At 39.4% G+C, this 18259-nt stretch overlaps 1 protein-coding gene across 7 annotated transcripts in view; it reads right to left on the reverse strand.

The window, feature by feature from the left end:
* arhgap23b (Rho GTPase activating protein 23b) overlaps positions 1–18259 on the reverse strand; it is a 74452-nt gene that overhangs the window by 8520 nt on the left and 47673 nt on the right. For 4 of the 7 annotated variants that reach the window (XM_007234077.4, XM_049464304.1, XM_049464300.1 and 1 more), the window contains exons 3-20: positions 17721–17745; positions 16664–16756; positions 16473–16551; positions 15806–15866; positions 14041–15433; positions 11834–11989; positions 8603–8714; positions 8232–8271; positions 8003–8140; positions 6786–7109; positions 5288–5349; positions 5081–5199; positions 4556–4674; positions 2855–3007; positions 2675–2753; positions 2490–2563; positions 1209–1298; positions 104–229 (exon numbers count right to left, since the gene is read on the reverse strand). In XM_007234077.4, coding sequence (XP_007234139.3) covers positions 104–229; positions 1209–1298; positions 2490–2563; positions 2675–2753; positions 2855–3007; positions 4556–4674; positions 5081–5199; positions 5288–5349; positions 6786–7109; positions 8003–8140; positions 8232–8271; positions 8603–8714; positions 11834–11989; positions 14041–15433; positions 15806–15866; positions 16473–16551; positions 16664–16756; positions 17721–17745 — 3243 coding nt within the window. Of the gene's footprint in view, positions 1–103; positions 230–1208; positions 1299–2489; positions 2564–2674; positions 2754–2854; positions 3008–4555; positions 4675–5080; positions 5200–5287; positions 5350–6785; positions 7110–8002; positions 8141–8231; positions 8272–8602; positions 8715–10258; positions 10313–11833; positions 11990–14040; positions 15434–15805; positions 15867–16472; positions 16552–16663; positions 16757–17720; positions 17746–18259 lie in introns of all 7 variants that reach the window. The other 3 variants (XM_049464302.1, XM_049464301.1, XM_049464303.1) reach the window with 3 other exon arrangements.

The raw sequence follows: 18259 nt of genomic DNA on the forward strand, positions 1-18259 counted from the left end.
TGCATCCATATCTTCACTGCCATTATTTCATCAAAGCAAATTAATTACCTCAATGTTGAGAAGGTGTATAAGTGAGTGAGAACACACAGCATATAAAGCTTACGTGCAGAATGAGTGTTTCCACAATCTTGTAGCGGTCAGGCATGTGCGTGACCATGTCCGTCATGTTGTCCTCTGAGGTACGCACCAGTGTGGGGCCAAACACCAGAGCGAGGTTTCTGGGTTCCATCTAAGAGACGTACACAGAGAGAAACCATAAGGGAGGTGTATCAGAAAATACAACTGTCAATAAAACTGATTTCATTGCACATTTAACATTGGCATAATTAACATATGTTTCATAGGCCCTAAAATAGAACCCTGTGGGACTTTTCGAAATATAGTTATATAATCAAATGAATGGCTATCCAACCGTGTTTACTTTGGGATTAATAATGAAATCATTATCACAGACATGGAGAGTGCAGTAGAGAAAAAACATGCATGGTCGAACTGGATGGGAATGAAATCACAGAGGAACCCCTGTAAAGAAAGGATTACCCTTGAACCCTATGCAAATTTAATTCCATTCCAATTGGGCTTTTTAGACCCAGAAAACTCTAAGGTAAAGAAGATGTGCCGGGTAAATATTGTAGTTCTGAATTGCACTAAAGTAGCTAGCCAGCTAAGCTAACACTGTTGGAATGCTGGGTTAGCATATCTAGCTACTTAATTATCAACTTCAGTAGCAACTTCGGACTTTATACACTTTAAATATAATATGACCATTAATAATTTGATATGAAATTATTGGAAATTCCAACACAAATGTGAAAGAAACAAACTTCTTATAAGTGGACATGGCAAAATAAGTTGAATCGGTCTAATAATGAGTAGAAGCTGTTATATATGATATAGAGTAAAGAAAAAGTAAAGCTGGCGATAAATGAAAAGACTTAAGCTCCCAACATTAATCAATCCCACCTGATGTAATTAATGTTTGATAAGTTGAATAGTATTTGTTAGAATGGGATGTAGGTGTAACCTACAGAAATACTGTAAATAATGTATGCGTACACACAGGCAATGTGTATATACTTATATTGACAGTGGGTTATTGCACATCTCTAATTGTCTAGAATTAAATACTGATTGTTTCATTAGGATGTAAGCTTTTGCATTATGAAGTTTTGTAAACATTGGTGATGGAGTCATGTGGTGTGTAATACCTTATTCTTTTCCGAATTATCAGCCACGTTCTTCAGGTGACCAATCAGGAATTTAAGTGTGTGGTAGTAATGATCAGGCAAGTCACGGATCTAATTAAAAAAGAAAAAAGACAAAGACATCTTCAGCACACATGTAAAAGGTCACATATAAAATTAATGTTAAATGCATTAACGTTTTATACTGTAAATATACTGGACACCAATGTCTATGTGGGATATTTTAGTCAATATTCAATGTATACTATATACATTATATGTCCAAATGTTGCACTCATTACTGACTCTGATATAAAAATGTACACACACAGCTTATCAAGTCTCTATAGAGAAGTACTGCCAATAGAACAGATAAACCTACTGATAAACACTAAACTGTTGGAACTATGCCTAATGCCAGGCATAGGATAGCTTCCAGCCTTGAGCTGTGGAGCACTGTCACAGTGTTCTATTGATTGATGATGCTCCATCCAATGTTCTTTGAATGATTTGGGGATGAGGTGGGGTGGTGATATTCCAACATTCTAATCTCTCATCATTGATGCTTTTGTGGATAAATACAAACAAATCCTCAGAGCAATGCTGCAAAATCTAATACAAGGCCTTCCCTGGACAGTAGAGCCAGTTTCTCCAGAAAAAAGTGACAAACTATTTTTTTAATACCATTAGTGAATGAGCACTTTTACCAATAGCTTTGTTCATATAGTTTATGTTATAAACATGAAGATCTGAAATGATAGATTATCATATTTTGTCTGCTATGATCTGATCTGCCTTTTTTAAACGAACATTCTTAATATATTGATTCCCAGGATTAACTGTAGTATACAGATCAATTTCAGTTTCTGAATCAGTTTTTTCTGATTTTGCTATTTAAGTAAAATGAACATTGTTTTATTCTATAAACATTTCTCCCAAATTCCACATAAAAATATTGTATTTGCAGAAAATGAGAAATGGCTGTTCAGAAGAGTTTAGAAATCACCCTGCTTTTTAATCACAGTTTTTCATGCATCTTGGCATGTTCTCCTTCACCAGTCTTACACACTGCTTTTGGATAACTTTATGCCACTCCTGGTGCAAAAATTGAAACAGTTCAGCTTGGTTTGATGGCTTCTGATCATCCATTTCCTCTTGATTATATTCCAGAGGTTTTCAATTTGGTAAAATGAAAGAAACTCATACATTTTTAAGTGGTCTCTTATTTTTGTTCTAAAGCTGTATATGAAAAAATAACACTATTGTTTTTAATAAAAATGCAACATCTGTAGCCTTCCTACATACCAGTTTTCTCATGGTCTTCAGTCGATCTCCTGCATCTTCTAACCGGTTGGCGTCAATGAAATCATTGTATTTGTCTGCAAAAGGGGGGCAGCAGTGAGCAGTGAATGCAGGCAGGCACACTCCCACACACACAGTGAGATGAGCTGCAGTATGATTTTAATGTAAGGGGAATGGGACTCACTCACCATCAGTGAAAAGAGGTTCTGGAAGCTTCCTAAAGAAAGACTTCAGGAGACTGCTGATTACGTTCAGGTCCTGCCATCTCTGTGGAAAAATGGTGATGATGGTGAGGCTGATTTACTGTTTCTCACTCTATCTTTCTCTCTCTCTTTCTTTTTTTCCCTCTCTCTCTCTCTCTCTCTCACCTCTTCAGCAGTGTTGATGTCCATGCCCTTGTTGAGCTGGTCCTGTAACGTGGAGACCATTGCATTGTTTCCAGGCACTCTGTAAATGCCCGTGTACTCCAGACCCATTTGTTCCACCAGACCACAGCAGATCTCCACAATCAGAGGAACAAACTGCACAGAGTTTTAAACAAAGAAAGTATGCTTGTATGACACAGATCCATTACATTTAGCATCAAAACATGGATGCATAATGTTTCTTCAACCCAAATAAATGAGCTTATAGCATAATAGCTTAAATTTACTACACAATCTAATTATTTAATGTTCATGGTATGTTATGGCATGGACCCACCTACAATTCATTCATTGGCCAATAACAGTTTGTGTGGTTTGAAATAAATTTCAAACATTTCCCATTAGCTCCTGGTACCATATATTTGCATGCTGGGCATGCCCCCCCTTATTCACCATCACTGTTTAGTCTCTTCCTTCAGACTAAGTCCCCTGTCTGCTTTTAATAATTAATTACAGATTGTGCTTGCCTGGCCTTAGTGTTGAAGGCTGTATAAGCAAGCTGGAACTTTCTCTGTTGCTGAGTGTGGTTGTTGGCAGAATGCTATTCATGCACTGATACAGGAATTTGCCATCCTCTTTTGTGAAGATGGTAAGATCTATAAAGACTGCAACACTGAGAGAATATATTTATATATGTTTGTTTAGTTGGACAAACAAGCAATATACAAACAGCATGACCAGTATACTGTACAAACACAGACATCCCAAGTTGTAAAAAATAGTTTCAGGAAGGCATTCCTGGACCTGGACTTGGACATAGTTTTATATATAGGCACATTAACTCACCTCAACTTGCCTTTTGCAATCATTTATTCCCCTATGGGCAATGCTAAAATCACTACTACACACTGTACAGCGGCCAAGACTTTCACGGCTTTTTACTTTTACCAGACATGGATTTACTTTAGTGCAGTCAGAGGTGAAATGAGCTTTGATGGGAGCCATGATGCTTCTTTTCTTACTCACACTAAACGCATCCCATCCAGGGGTGGAAAAAATCCCTGCCCGCCCACACTAAAAACTGATTGCAGAGAACAGGCCAATCAAAACCCTCTCTGTTTTGCATGCGCTTCATGAATATGCACACAAGGGGAGCGCCTTTCTCTCTCTCTCTCCCTCTCTTTTAAACACGCGATTTGTCAGGGGGAAAAAAGTCTGTGTTGCCTGCGTGCACGTTTGTGTTCACTCTTGGGCCAATCGTTCTAGATTCTGGGAGATTTTATCTGACTTACAGGCATCAGGGATCCGTTATTGATGTGCAGTAGACTCCCGCAACTTCCGGAAGACTTGGGACATCTACATACAATATGTTACTCTAAAGTAATTTAATTGGTTTAATTGAACATTATGATTTAAACGTTGGATTGGCCAAATTTAGTTGTGTTTTTTTAGCCAAAAAATATATATTTTTTTATGTCAAGCAATCATAATTCAGTTATTCAGTGTTTTTTTGTGATGCTTGCACAACCATTTATGGAGCATCTTTGTGAGCCAGGGAGAAAAGTCTATACAACTCAGCAGCAGCCTACCTCTGTATATCTACAACTTAGTCTAACTGACAGGTTGATGCGCCTAAGCTTCACATAACCTTCTCTACACTGTTCCTTAATCAATAGCCCCACTCACTGTTTCACATCGACCCACCTTATTATTGGCACCCGGCGGGCAATCCTCCAACCTGACTCCAAAGGCCTTAGGTCCCGTTTTCTTTCCCTTCTTCATAATGTTGATGCTCCACGGAGCCTTAGGAGGACTGCTCTCCTCTGATAGAGACAGAGATCAAAAAGGGTTATTCAGCTCTATGATTGTCACACCATAATTGCATGTGCTATCAGTATCTGGAATGTGCCCAGAGCCTGCATTCAGGAAACACCATCGAGTAGGAGTGAGGATCTATAACTGCAGCCAGCGTTTTCAAATCATCTTCACAGCGGTAGCGCTGACCCAGAATCAGTCAGTGTGATTGAAAGAAGAAAAAAAGGGAGCTGATCTTGAAACACTGCTGCTGCACTTTATGAAAAGCCTTTATGAGCAACTGGCCTAGATTATCTGTGCAAATGTGGAGTGCAGCTCCTCATGGTACATCAGCAGCTGGAAGATATTTGACTAGCTAATTCTCTCTGTGCTTCTCTGAAGGTTTAGTTTCCACTGTGATCCTGCAGGACTAACCCTTGCCGTCTGATTTGGGGGCACGATTCGCTCCGGAGGTGTTATCCGTCTTGGACAGAAGAAACGGCTGCATCATCCGGTGGACTCTTGGAGATGTATCCGGCTTGTTACCTGTTGGGCTGTTAGAAGAGATACACAATAATCATTTAAGAAATAAAAATGGTTTAATAATTACCAAAAGCACAGCAACAATAAAAGGAAATTCACCTTTGTTTCCTGTAGTCATTCAGTTTTTTATTGATAAGAGCCTGTCTGGAAAATCCCAGCTCCTATAAAAAAGACAGTAAACATATTTTATAAACATATTAGATTATAAAAATTATAGACCACCGTTTATATTCAATTAAGCAATAAAACCTTTAGTGAATCAAGGAAGGATGTCATGCAACAAGATCATGACCCTGAGTGCACTACTACCTTTTTACAACAGTTTTAAAATGGTTTAAGACATGGAATATCTAGTTAAACACACTGATTTTTCTTTTATATTTGGCTTGTGGCAAAAAAATGATGAGCTCTGATTTCATTGGTTGGTTAATTTCAACTCCAACTCCATAGTCAAGCCAAGCTTAGCCTAGCAATGTAATAGCTCATTAATACTCCCTTTAAATACAAAAATAAATAAGCCATTTTAAGTTATATATATATATCGTATCACAAAATTTTGTTTTGTAATACTGTACAGATTTTTTAAAATACACAGTATTGAATTTTAATTGTATTAGTTTAGATGTAAAGATTGGTGGCACACAGTGGTTTATTTTGTGTTGTGTTTTGTGTATAACTTTCATTTTATCCCACTATTAAGATTCCATAAAAGTAAATGTTTCTTATTAACTTAGATTTTATAAATATGATGTGTGTTTATTTTTCTAACTTTTGATTAAAGAAATTATAATATTATTATAATGCCCTGCTAACAGTATTGCAATATGTATCACAATTTATTGAATTCTAACCTCTGTATTGTGATATGTATTATATTGTCAAGTTCAAGTTAAAAATATGAAGTAAAAAGACTCAGAGCTGTTCCGTAACATTTTTAGGGTTTTAGAATCATCGCCCTGTTTTACAGCTCTGTTTTGGTTATGCTGGATTTTCCTTGGAAGAAGGAACAACACTAATTAAGGTTCACAATATGTCACGACATGTTGAAGTAAGCCAATATAAACACAGTTAGACATTCTAAAAACACCCTATTTGCTGGCAGCTCCTTCCTCAATCAATGGATACCATTGTTGTTATTAACAAAATAAAAACTTGAACAATAAAAATGATGATTATGTGCTGTTATCATATTTAGCAATAGGGATAGAATGCTTTTCAACTACACTTTTGTTACAATATCATTTATATTATTCTACATATGACAAAGAAACTCACTGAAAGGCCTTTCTCAGACACTGACAATGATTAGATTTAGTGGCTTTAGTGGCTTGATGTGAAACACGCCATTCTGGAGCTATGTTTCAGAAAGCAAGCACATTAAATGTTTCCTAATTCATTACCTGATGCAGTTTTAGAGATAATTTTTAAGGATTTTGCCACAATTTGAACATTAACACGCATTTACTGTTTTTCTAAATTGATTCATATCAAATCATTCTCAAATTTCAAAATGTAAAGAAAAAAGTGATTCTTTGTGCTCCACATTTCACATTAGCTTTGTTGTTTGTTATCCTTTGACCCCTGTTCCATCACTGACCTCATTGTCAGTTTTGCTGTTTTCTCGGATGACACGGATCCAGCTCAGCATGTCGTCCCTGTCCTCCGCCTGCAGTAGGTACTCGCAGAAGTCCTGCGTGGTCAGCCGCAGAGTGTGCTTCCGCTTCGTCTCACTGTAGGCGATGTCAATCAAGCACCCGCGAATGCTGATTGGCTGTTCATCCTCCGACTGATTGCTGTGGCCGTGACCTAACGACCCGGCGCTGTGGAGCACCGCCTCTCTCTTGTCCTTGTAGAGGAAAAGTGAATGGGTGCGCAACACGGAGTACACCCGTTTCCACGGCCGCATGCCACCGCCCACTTTCTGCAAAAATCACAGCAAACAAGCAGAGCAATGTTAGAAAATTGTGAAAAAATATTTTTAATGTTATTTAAGTTATAAAAGTTTTTTTCTGTCTCTCAGAAACTGTGTGCTGCAAATGTAGCCTCTCGGTTTTCTCAATAGAGGGGTTCTTGGCTTTCTTCTATGTGGAAATTGTTTATGATTTTTTTTAATTTTATTTCAGCAGATCCAGTTTAATTAAACTATCCTATCTCATGTTGCTGCTGGCTTAACACGTCAACATTTGAGATGTAGAGATGTGAGATAGAAAATCTGCAGAGGGACATTAAAAGCATTAAAAGAACGACTGGATCAAACACTGATAATAGGGATAAACCATGGATGATGAAAGCTGTCTGTGCCAATGCAAGCTTTCATTAACTTCCCCACAAGACTGCAATAGTTGGATTATTGTATTAAATATGAGTAATTAAATATGAAGGAGAACTCAATAAATTTTTAACATTTCTGCGCAAGCCACGTGCTGAGATGTACACTGATATGCCAAAAGTGATGGAATAGCAGTATTCACATCGATCATCATCGACTGTTACCTTCTGTGGGTGGCTTGGAAATGCCCACATCAGTTTAAGTTGTGAGATGTTATCTTGTGAGTGAGGAGTGAGAGCACTGGCTGCTGTGCTCAAGTGAGCATTTAACATTGATTGGTACACTGTGTCACGAGTGTACCAGGAAAATGTCACAGAAGGGACTGCCACCCACAGTGGACAGTGCAGTGGGTGGTAATGAGTGTGACTGGTGGTGACTGGCCAGTTTTGTCAGTGTCCAAAAATGTTCCATTGTACCATTTTAAATCCATTTTATAACTGAAAAATATGTTTATTTTAATAGCATGGGTTTATCGCAAAACGCACCTTTCCCTTCTCTGTGAGGATTTGTTTGTAGTGTAACCAGCCCTCCTTCCTGATGTCTGTGAGCGTGATGCTGCCCAGCTCGGAGGTGGAGTGGCGTTTGGAGCGTGCCTCCTCCGCTGCTCGCAGACTCTCCAGGGACTGAAAAACCACACACCATGCAATTAACCAAAGGATGAACTGCCATTTTCTGCAATATATTCCTACAGGATACAGACCTAAGCGAACTTACCCCATCTGTAAAAAAGCTTTTGACTCTTTTTGGTAATCTCCTGTAGAAAGAAGGAAGGTTCAGAAATGGAACATAATTAGCAAAAAGTATTTATGAAAAAACACACTGTTCAGTCACATCCAGTCAACCGCATTTTGCATAATTTAACAAGACAGAACATTTTTGCACAGTAATTAACAAGAAAAAACACAGACAAATGCAATATGCAAATGCTAATGCATATGCAAATGTGGTGGTTTATCAGTGCATTGATTTTTAAGCCTTCCCACATGAAAAAAAAACACAAGCAACCTTTCAGAAGCACTGCTGAATCGAAACAGAGCAAATTATGACACTGCAATGATCTCCTACACCATGCTGTTAACACTCACGAGAATACTCTGCCCTCCTCTCTGAACGTGTTCAGACCCTCGTCACATGATTTTGAGCGCTCGGTTGTGATGGCCAGCAGGTACGACGAACGACGGCTGTTCTTGACGTTGCCTGGTCACAAAAGAGAAGCAGAGATTGAGAGTTCTCAGGAGAAGTGTGGCTAAATAAGAATCACAGAAATTGAAGCAAAAGAGTGCAATGCAGCTAAGCTCATTATATTCTCAGGGTTTTTGCATTTTAAAAGACATCAAAACTAAGAAATTGAGTTAAAGCAGCATTATGTAGCATTTCACATTTAAATTGATATTTTTTTGCTCCTGGACTCCTCCTACAACTGCTTTTTTCTTCCCTCATCTAGGTTCTAAGATTTTTTCATGCTGAGAAATAAAGAAATGTTTTTTTAAGCTATTGCTACATAATTAGGGTTGGGCAATATCCACCTTTTTCCTCTTTACCAGATAAATGTTGGAATATAGTGTTACCAGGGATGAGAGTAGCATGAGCTCCGCAACTATCACAGATATTCCTGCGTTTTCTTGGCTTCCATAACATCTGATTATTATTTTTTAAATAATTTTATTTTTAATTCCTATCCCGTTTTCACCCCCAATTTTCAAGAGCCAATTACCCAACCCACTCATTTGGACTCCCCTTATCAGTAGTGATACCCCAACACCTCGTCTGACACATGTTAAGTCAGCCATCACCTCTTTTAAAACTGCTGCTGATGCAACATTGCCGAGTAGCATCACAGTGCGTTCAGAGGAAAGAGCAGCGACACATCAGCTCAAAGATGCCACGTGCTGATCGACATCACCCTTTGGAGTGATGTGGGGAGAGAGAAACCCAGCTAGCCATCCAGAAAGAGCAATGCCAATTGTGCTCTCTCAGAGTTCCGGCAGCTGAAGACAAGCTACATGAACAGGAAATCTCCTGATCATAGTGGCAGCGCTGGACCACTCAGAGCCACATCTGATTATTTTAAGAATTAAAAATGATCAATACAAAGTTATGTTTGCTTACAGGGTTACAGACTAAGTGAATACTGCACAATTTTAAATCAATAACTCAATAAAGGTTAGTCTGTCAGTCAGAGAATTATACATGTCTATGTTGGTTAGCACTGTTAATATTAGCTTAGTTAGCAATATTATGTTTTTTTTTTACAGAACACTGAAATCCCACTTAAAAATGTTTCGATGAGAATGACACAGATTGAGCGACTGCTGCTGGACGAAAGGAAAGCTGACATTAGTTTATGCCTTGTGTGTTTGTTCTGTAGCCTTTTTGCTAAGTTAGTCTTTAGTTAGCTCGACTACAGAAAGCTGACTCTTTTAAGGCACAACTTTAAGGCAGGTTCCAGGTTTACATGCTTTCCCTTTTATTTAAACTCAGCATGTTTCTAAACTCAGAAATTTGCCACATCTGACACATCAACACTGTCATTATTTAAAGAGCCCATCACCATTTTAAAATATAATGGCATATGGTTTTACAACCCAACCCTACACATATTGTTGCTTTATTTTTGAGAGGTAAGGAATGTATGTTTGGATCTACTGGCAGATCCTGAGCATGCAAGGGACTAGCTGGAATGATAGACTTTCTACTTTCTAATAAAAAGCATCAAGTGCAGCTAGTAAACTAGAACTTACCAGTCATTAGCAATATTTGCCAATGTTTGACTGCATGTCTGTAAAATTTGGACCCTGCGATGATGAGCAATGTGAAGCGAAGAAAACAGATGCTGGATGTTAGACAGAGAAATGGAAATGGAAATAAACAGCAGATGGTGGACATGGGGTACGGCAGGAGAAAGACACACACACACTAACACACACACACACACATTCACACACATGCACACACGACAGAGGATAACAGGAGACATATTCACTCTGAAGAGTTGTGTGACGTACAGCTTCGTCAAAAGGACAGGTGATACGGCTGGAACAGTGACGGTGACACAGAAGCAGCTAAGGACACGTGATAAAAGCTGAAGCTGGAGATGCTAGAGAGACAAGGGAGAGACAGCTCTGGCAGAAAGATGAGAGGATATAGATGAGAGAGGTGAGATGAGTTATGAAGGCAAGACGGAAGCAAGTGCACTAGATGCTTAGAACAGTTAAAGCGATGGTTTGATTAAAAAGCAAATGTACAAAATTTTCCACTTATTCTAAACATAGTTGATTATCCAAGACATGTACTGCACAAAATCTAAAATTAGGCCGGCTTGAGTTGAGTCATGTTTTGAGTTAAGTTAGTTTAGTTGAACTAAGTTTTACTATCACATTTTTAGCTCTGCATCTCAACCTTACATTAATAAAGTACAAACTGTGAAGAGTTGTTACATTCTCTCCAAAAGACTTCAGAATATTCAGCTCTTTCCTTGATTTTCGAAATTGAAAGCATCTGGAATGTAATCGAGAGGAAGATGGATGATCACAAGCCATTAAACCAAGCTGAACTGCTTGAATTTTTGCACCAGGAGTGGCAAAAAATTATACAAAAGCAGTGTGTAAGACTGGTGGAGGAGAACATGCCAGGATGCATGAAAACTGTGGTAAAAAACAGGGTTATTCCACCAAATATTGATTTCTGAACTCTTAAAACTTTATGAATTTGTTTTCTTTGCATTATTTAAAGTCTGAAAGCTCTACATCTTTTGTGTTTTTTCAGCTATTTCTCATTTTCTGCAAATAAATGCAGAAAATTACAATACGTTTATTTGGAATTTGAGAGAAACGTTGTCTGTAGTTTATAGAATAAACACTGTTCAATTTACCCAAACATATACCTATAAGTAGCAAAATTAGAGAAACTGATTCAGAAACTGAACTGATCTATTATTTTTTTCCAGAGCTGTACTTTTAGAAACTGTAAATAATTACTTTGGTTATCTGATTATATAAATGATCATGTAAACAGCATACTAAAGATTTAATCTGACTAAGAAATTAGAGCTTGATCGCTCAGTGATCAAATTTTGCAGTGTATATATTAATACATTAATTTTGTACATTTGCGAAATATTGGGATACATGTTAGAAATGGGGCTTTGCACTATATGTCTTGGCGGATCAATGTGTTAGTGGTAAGAGGAAAATTGTGTAAATTTGATTTCTACTGAGCTGTTACTTCATGTTTCAGGCAGCTGATGTAGTTAAAGGAGAGGTGGTGGGACAGATTCTCCTGAGACTGACAGGTTGGTGGAGACGGTTCACACTCACTGCTGTCTGTGTGAAGGAGGTGGGTGAGAGGGGAGGTGAGGGAGGGAGATTCGGGCCGGCCGGAAAGTGCAGGAGCCTGACAAAGGCCGCTGGACACCACGGAGGAGGCGGAAACGTGCTGGGCAAGCAGGTCTACACTGGGACTGGTGGGTTCATCTGTGAGGGAGGGGGAGAGTTAAGGGAGGGAAGGGTAAATCAGAACAGCACGGGGTGAGGTAGACTAAAGGCACTTTCTGTCCTATTGGGTTACTTTTTATGAGTCAGGCCTCTTTCAGTTGAGTTGTTCAAAACATCAAAAGACACAGGAATATGTTATATGTTTCTATATTAAAGATATGACTGGAATTAGATGGTTTAGTACTGGCCAATTTGCTGCCCAATTCATGCAGAATGACTATCCTGCATAATAACTCTACTGAATGAGGCCCAACCAAGGAGAACAAATTAAGGAAACATTAGTTACACTGCTGTAAAAACATGCTGTGAAAGACTGTATTATAAAGCTACACAATTGATCCAAAAGTAGGCTACATTGAAAGCTCTGGAACGTTGAAAATTGGTGCTCATTTTGGCTAATTTTTCAATCAATATTATAGCTTTTGCGAGGAGCCTTCCATGGTTGTGGTTATTAGAACTCCAATGCCTTTGAGCTTCTCTAGTATGATTCATCTTATGCTCCTCTGACTACTGATCACGTAATCACTTCTGACTAACACTAAGCATCAAAGCAGTTGCAAATCTTTAAAAGAAACAGATTGCAAACCCTTAAAACTGGTGTTTTTCTGGCTGTTAAATAATTTATTTCTATTTATTCTATAAATATCTTTGCCTTTCATTGCAAAAAGCTTTTTTTGGCTGGAATTCCACACTATAACAATCATTTAATACTCTCAATAACTCCACAATTAAGTTATAAAATTATATTCCAATGGGTGGAAATGACTAATTTAGCTCAACCTCTATAATACAAATTGTGTTTACACTACTTGCATATTTGTTTACATTAACAGAACATCCCTAATATTTTCATGAAGACATGTTTTTTTTTGACGGGCAGCACACATTTCTTTGGTAAAAAAAAAAAAAAAGAATATCCAAACTATTATTAATTTTTTGGCGGCATAAAATTGTCTTAAAATGACAATTACATAGTTCATTACATTTATTTGCATTATTATTCACAGCTTTTCTGAGCTAAGGCCACACAAGGTATGTACCAGAAACTGAATTGAATTAAGTTTTAACTAGACTGTTATGCTTAGTGTAATTATCATAATGTATTATTTTGAAGCATCAACAAAATGCTTCATTGTTGAAAAGACTTATTTTAATATTACTAATATTGAAAAAGTAGGCGAGGTAGCTCTATATTCTAAACTATTCTTTAAAGACAAAATCAGATCCCCAGAACAAGCTGGTCTGTTCACTTTTCTTTTTTGAAGGCTTCCCAGGCTTCACAAGGTTTTTGATGCTTCCCAGTTACTTTGCAGTAAAAGATCTTTTGAAAGTACTTACTGCATCTTCAAAAAGACTTCACAGCACTCTTATAGTGCTTTTTTTCTCTGCACGGCACTCACCGTACACTGCTTGACTGCACTCAACTTTTTGGTTCCTGGACCTTTTAACATGCTCCATAGCCTGGCCTGTCACGATAATTATGTAAATTAATAAAATCAGACCACCAGAAACTAGCTATTTTGTTCAATTTCTTTTTAAAAGACAGTTTGCAGTAGATGATCCAGTGGATGTACCAACTGCATTTTAAAAAAAGACTCTCTTAAGGCACTTTTCCACTGCATAACATTTACACTACTTGACTTCACACAATTCTACTCCCTTTTTGGCACCAGGTTTCTGATTAGTTCTCCACTACTACGTTCCCCAACCCTCCACCCTCCAGTGATGATTCTCTCTGGCTTATCAGAACTCTGTAAGTTTTACAGGACTCTGCAGTCCCTCCTTGGCTTGAATTGGAACAACAAAAGCAAGAAAGTACCCGGTTCCAGGTACCAAGTACCAAATTTGTCTAAGGAAAGCTAGAAAAGCTGAGTAGAATCAAGTAGTGTAGGTTCATATTAAGTATGTTCATAGCATTCAATGTATCTATGACTTGAATGCAAGCGATTATTTCAGTATTCATTTCAAGGAACTATAAAGCAAAAGACAGACTCTTTATCTATGACTTGAGGGTTTTCCCACCGACTGACCTATAAAGGGAATAGACGCCAGGGAGTCCTGCTCCACAGGCAGGGCTTGCAGACTGCCGTTGGTTCGGCTTGCGGGTTCTCCTTGCCGCGCTGCAGGGGCTGAGGCTGCAGAATGCTCGGGGGAGTCCACAGGCAGAGAGTAATTGGGGTGGCGCATTGCGTGAGGTGCGCGCCTGCCAATGGGGGGCTTTTGTCTGAGGACGACCTCTTGTGTCTGAGCTTGAACAGGCTCCTCCACTGCCCCTCCAGCTCCCGAGCTTGTTTTTGAATCTTGTGTCTCAGCGGTGGACGCCACAGACAGAGGGGATGACTCTCTGCCCGAAGCTGCTGTGCTGGAGCTGTCTGGGGGGCTGCTTTTGGGTGTGGAAGTCCAGCTCAGGTGAGGTCCTGCATAGGAAGAATCCTTAAAGGAGTGTGCCTGCTGCATGAGGTGGCCTGCTTTGCGGCAGAAAGAGGGACTATAGCTACGGTAGCCCACGGTTTGGTCATCTACTGTCTGTGTGGGCACGCGTCTAGGCTGAGATTGAGAGGCAGTCTGCTGCTGGATATGGCTGGAGCCCCGACCTGAGGGGGGCACAGTTGCGGAAACAAGTGGCCGCTGACTGCCTGAGTTAGGCCGTTCCTCTGTCCTGATAGGCTGGCTGCTCTGCTGGTGTTGAGGCAAGGCTGACCTGTCGTAGCGAGGAGAGACCAGAGCGGCTGCCTGGTCCAGGGTCTCTAATGAACGTCCATAGCTTTGTTCGTACGCAGCATAAGCAGCGAGTAGGTTTTCTGAGCAGGAGCGGTTGGAGGCGGCAGGAGGCCCCCACCTGCTCAGCCAGTATGAGTCTGAGTGGTTGGCCCCCATGGCCGCTCCGTAGTGCAGAAGCAAAGTGTCTTGAGAGGCGCTGTGAGGCCAGCCTTCACGCCCACCTAGTGCCAGTCCCAGCTCGGCCAGCCTGTCCTGGGAGACACTGCGGTGTCGGGAGGACACAGGCAGCCCAGGGCGCTCAGCAGCTTGGCTGTAGTACCAGTCGCACAAGGCCTGGTGGCACAGGTCGCTGCGTGTCTGTGGCAGGCTGTTCTTCCGTGGGTGAGGCAACGAGGCAGAGGCAATGGCCGCATTGTGGTTGGCGAAGTGGAAGTCCAATGGGTTGATACCTACTGAGGATGAGGAGCGAGCTCGGTGGTGACCTAGAACGTGACGGACTGGCGCATCCGGGCGGTGTCCTGCACCCCCAGTGCCGTTGTCCAAGGGGACGGCCGGGCCAGTTGGTCTACAGTTGAGGTTGTCAGGCTGGCCGGCAGTAGCAGGTTTGCTGCGTGTGTAGCTTATTGGAGGAGGCTCTGGAAGGTTCCTGGCCCCTCCAGTGTACGGCTCGTTCCCTTTCAGATACGCATCCTGAGAGTACGCCTGTGAGAGACACAGAAAAAAATTATAAAACATGGAAAAATTAAAAGAGGATAGTAGAGTCCAGGGCAGAAGGGCAGAAAAAGGCAGACGTGAGAAAGAAAGGAAGTCAAAGGTGTTCTAGTTAAATAGCATTATATATTTTTTAAAAGGTTGGTTTTAAAACAGGTTATTTCAGGGCACAACTGAGTGCAACTTTCTGCCAACTGTCAGCATATTATAAATATAAACTCAAGGATAAAATATCGAGCTTCAAACTTTCTGCTAATCAATAAAGCGTTGACTCCATGCTGAGTGGAATTACAAATGAACGTGGTGGAAGCTTCTGAAAAGGAAAAGGGAGAGGAGGAAAAACAGCAGAAATGTTATACTCACACTTACCAACTGGAGCACATCCTCATCCTTTGGCATGATGGACAGCTCCAACACACTCTCACTGCAAACATATGTATTAAAAAAGACACTTTTGTTCAATAAATTAGTACTGCATGCTTCTTCTCCCCATGGTCCCTGTAGCCTGCGGCAGGTGGAATCATGTACAATATCCTAATAAGGTACAAAAGCCCTGCAATATATATGTTAAATCACTTTGGGTCACTTAAAACTTTGGTGGAGGTTCTCAGCAAATCAAGCTTTTCTTCTTTTTTGAACAGGCAGAAAAAAACAGTGGTGGAACATTCAAATTATTTTTTAAACATAAGTGTAAACTATGTAAAAAATATTTTTATTGAACAATTCACAAACTGAAATAAATACAATAAAGGGACTAATTTTGCTTAAAATGTACACCGTATATCCAAACTCTAATACCTCTTCTAATAAATGCGTTCCGCTACTTTGTATTTTTCTAATTGCTGACACAGATGTGCAAATGAACATACACAGCTTGTCTAGTCCATACAGGGAAGTGTTTCCAATAGTATAGAACTTTCAGGAGCAGATAATAAAGTAACAAAGTATTGATAATGTACATAATTTGCTTAAGATGCACTCTGTATTGTAATGTGATGTAATGTAATTTATGACAGCCCAATCCTCCTACCTGTTTTGGATCAGTGCTATAACCTGAGAGTACGTTTTCCCCAGAACACTCTCCCCATTCACTTTCACCAGTCGGTCACCTACACACAAACAAAAGAACACACACACATACATACACATAAAAACTTAATACATAAAACAGACTTCATCATGTAGTGTGATGGAACATCCAACACATCTGTTTTCTCCTACCTGTGCAAAGCCCAGCTTGGTGGGCAGGACCTTTCTCCCTCACATTCTTCACAAATATAGTGTCCATGGGCTCAAGACGCCCCCTCTGATTCCCTGAGCAAAACAGCATGAACACAGTCAGCACACAGACACAGTATCATACACATTAAAAGTGGGTGATATGGCAACAATGTGACATCGCTAAACAAATCGTGAAGGCATTTGACCGACAGTAAAGTTGAACAGGGAAATGTTGATGTATGAACTGATGAAAGAGAGTTTTTTTTCTTGTTTATCAGACCTATTTATTTTGCTTTGACCTATGTTGTGATTAATAAATCATGTTTAATGTGCGATAAAAGATAAAGAAAATTGTTGTAGGGTAATATTTATAGAAAATGTTGATACTAATATTGTTCTCAATTTTTGTGACATCTCTACCATATTTGGATCTGATATTCCTTATTTTATTGCAATTAAAGGACAAAATTCTGTATTTATAAATATTGCATAATATATATATATATATATATATATATATATATATATATATATTGCATAACAAAACAATCACAAAAAAAAACCCAGAAAAGTTTGGGAAACATTCAGAAAAAAAAGATTCACAATACTGATATAGCACCTTTAAATTTCCCAAAGCTATGAAAAATAAAGATTACAGTCAGGGGTGTGTTTAGAAAATCGATTTTTCGATGTAAATCAATCTTCATTTAAATGATATGATATCGATTTATAAAAACCCAAGATCGATCGTGGGGTGATCAGTTAAGCATGGCTTGAGCAAGATCTGTGTCACTGTTTATAAATGTAAATTATAGTTTGCTATCAGCATTTCAGTCCAGTGTCAAGATTCTTATATGCATGTAACATTATACATGTATACATATATATATATATATATATATATATATATATATATATATATATATATATATATAAATATATATAAATATATATAAATATATATAAATATATATATATAGTACGTTTGGCTGCCTCCAGAACATACTGCTGAAATGTTCTTGAGTTCCTAAGAAAATGTTGAAAAAGATGACCTTACCTTTCCCATTGCCATTCTCCTCGTCCTAAAGCAAAACAGAAAAAAGGAATTAGTCGTTTTTTTATGGTAATATGGCCTGTTTGCCACCAGAGGGAGCCACTGCTCTTATGATGACAAAGTGGACAGATTGAGCACTAGTCTACTTCACTGGACACATCAACTCTTGCACAAATGCACCCCCCTCCCCCCAAACCCACCAACACAAGGTGCACAGGAAAACACCATCAAAAATACTTCATCTTCATAACACACACAAACATTTACATATACACAGTCTCCTCATCCTGAACACATGGACACACGCGCGAGAGCTGAGTGGACAGTTTGGCGGTGGCCGGCCGCATGCAGGCTTTGGGGCTTCGCTGACACGGCTCATTCCTGACACGCGCAGACAAAAGCGGGGCTTTACAGGCAGAGAGAAAGCGCCTGTCTGCCCTGACCCCTCACCACCACCTGAGCTTGGGGACAGGAGTGCACGGCAGGACAGAGGTGTGCAGGCCACAGCTCATGGGGTGATTAGGGTTAAGGTTCCAGCGCTT

This window comes from Astyanax mexicanus, chromosome 15 (assembly GCF_023375975.1).
Source record: "Astyanax mexicanus isolate ESR-SI-001 chromosome 15, AstMex3_surface, whole genome shotgun sequence".
Lineage (NCBI taxonomy): Eukaryota > Metazoa > Chordata > Actinopteri > Characiformes > Acestrorhamphidae > Astyanax > Astyanax mexicanus.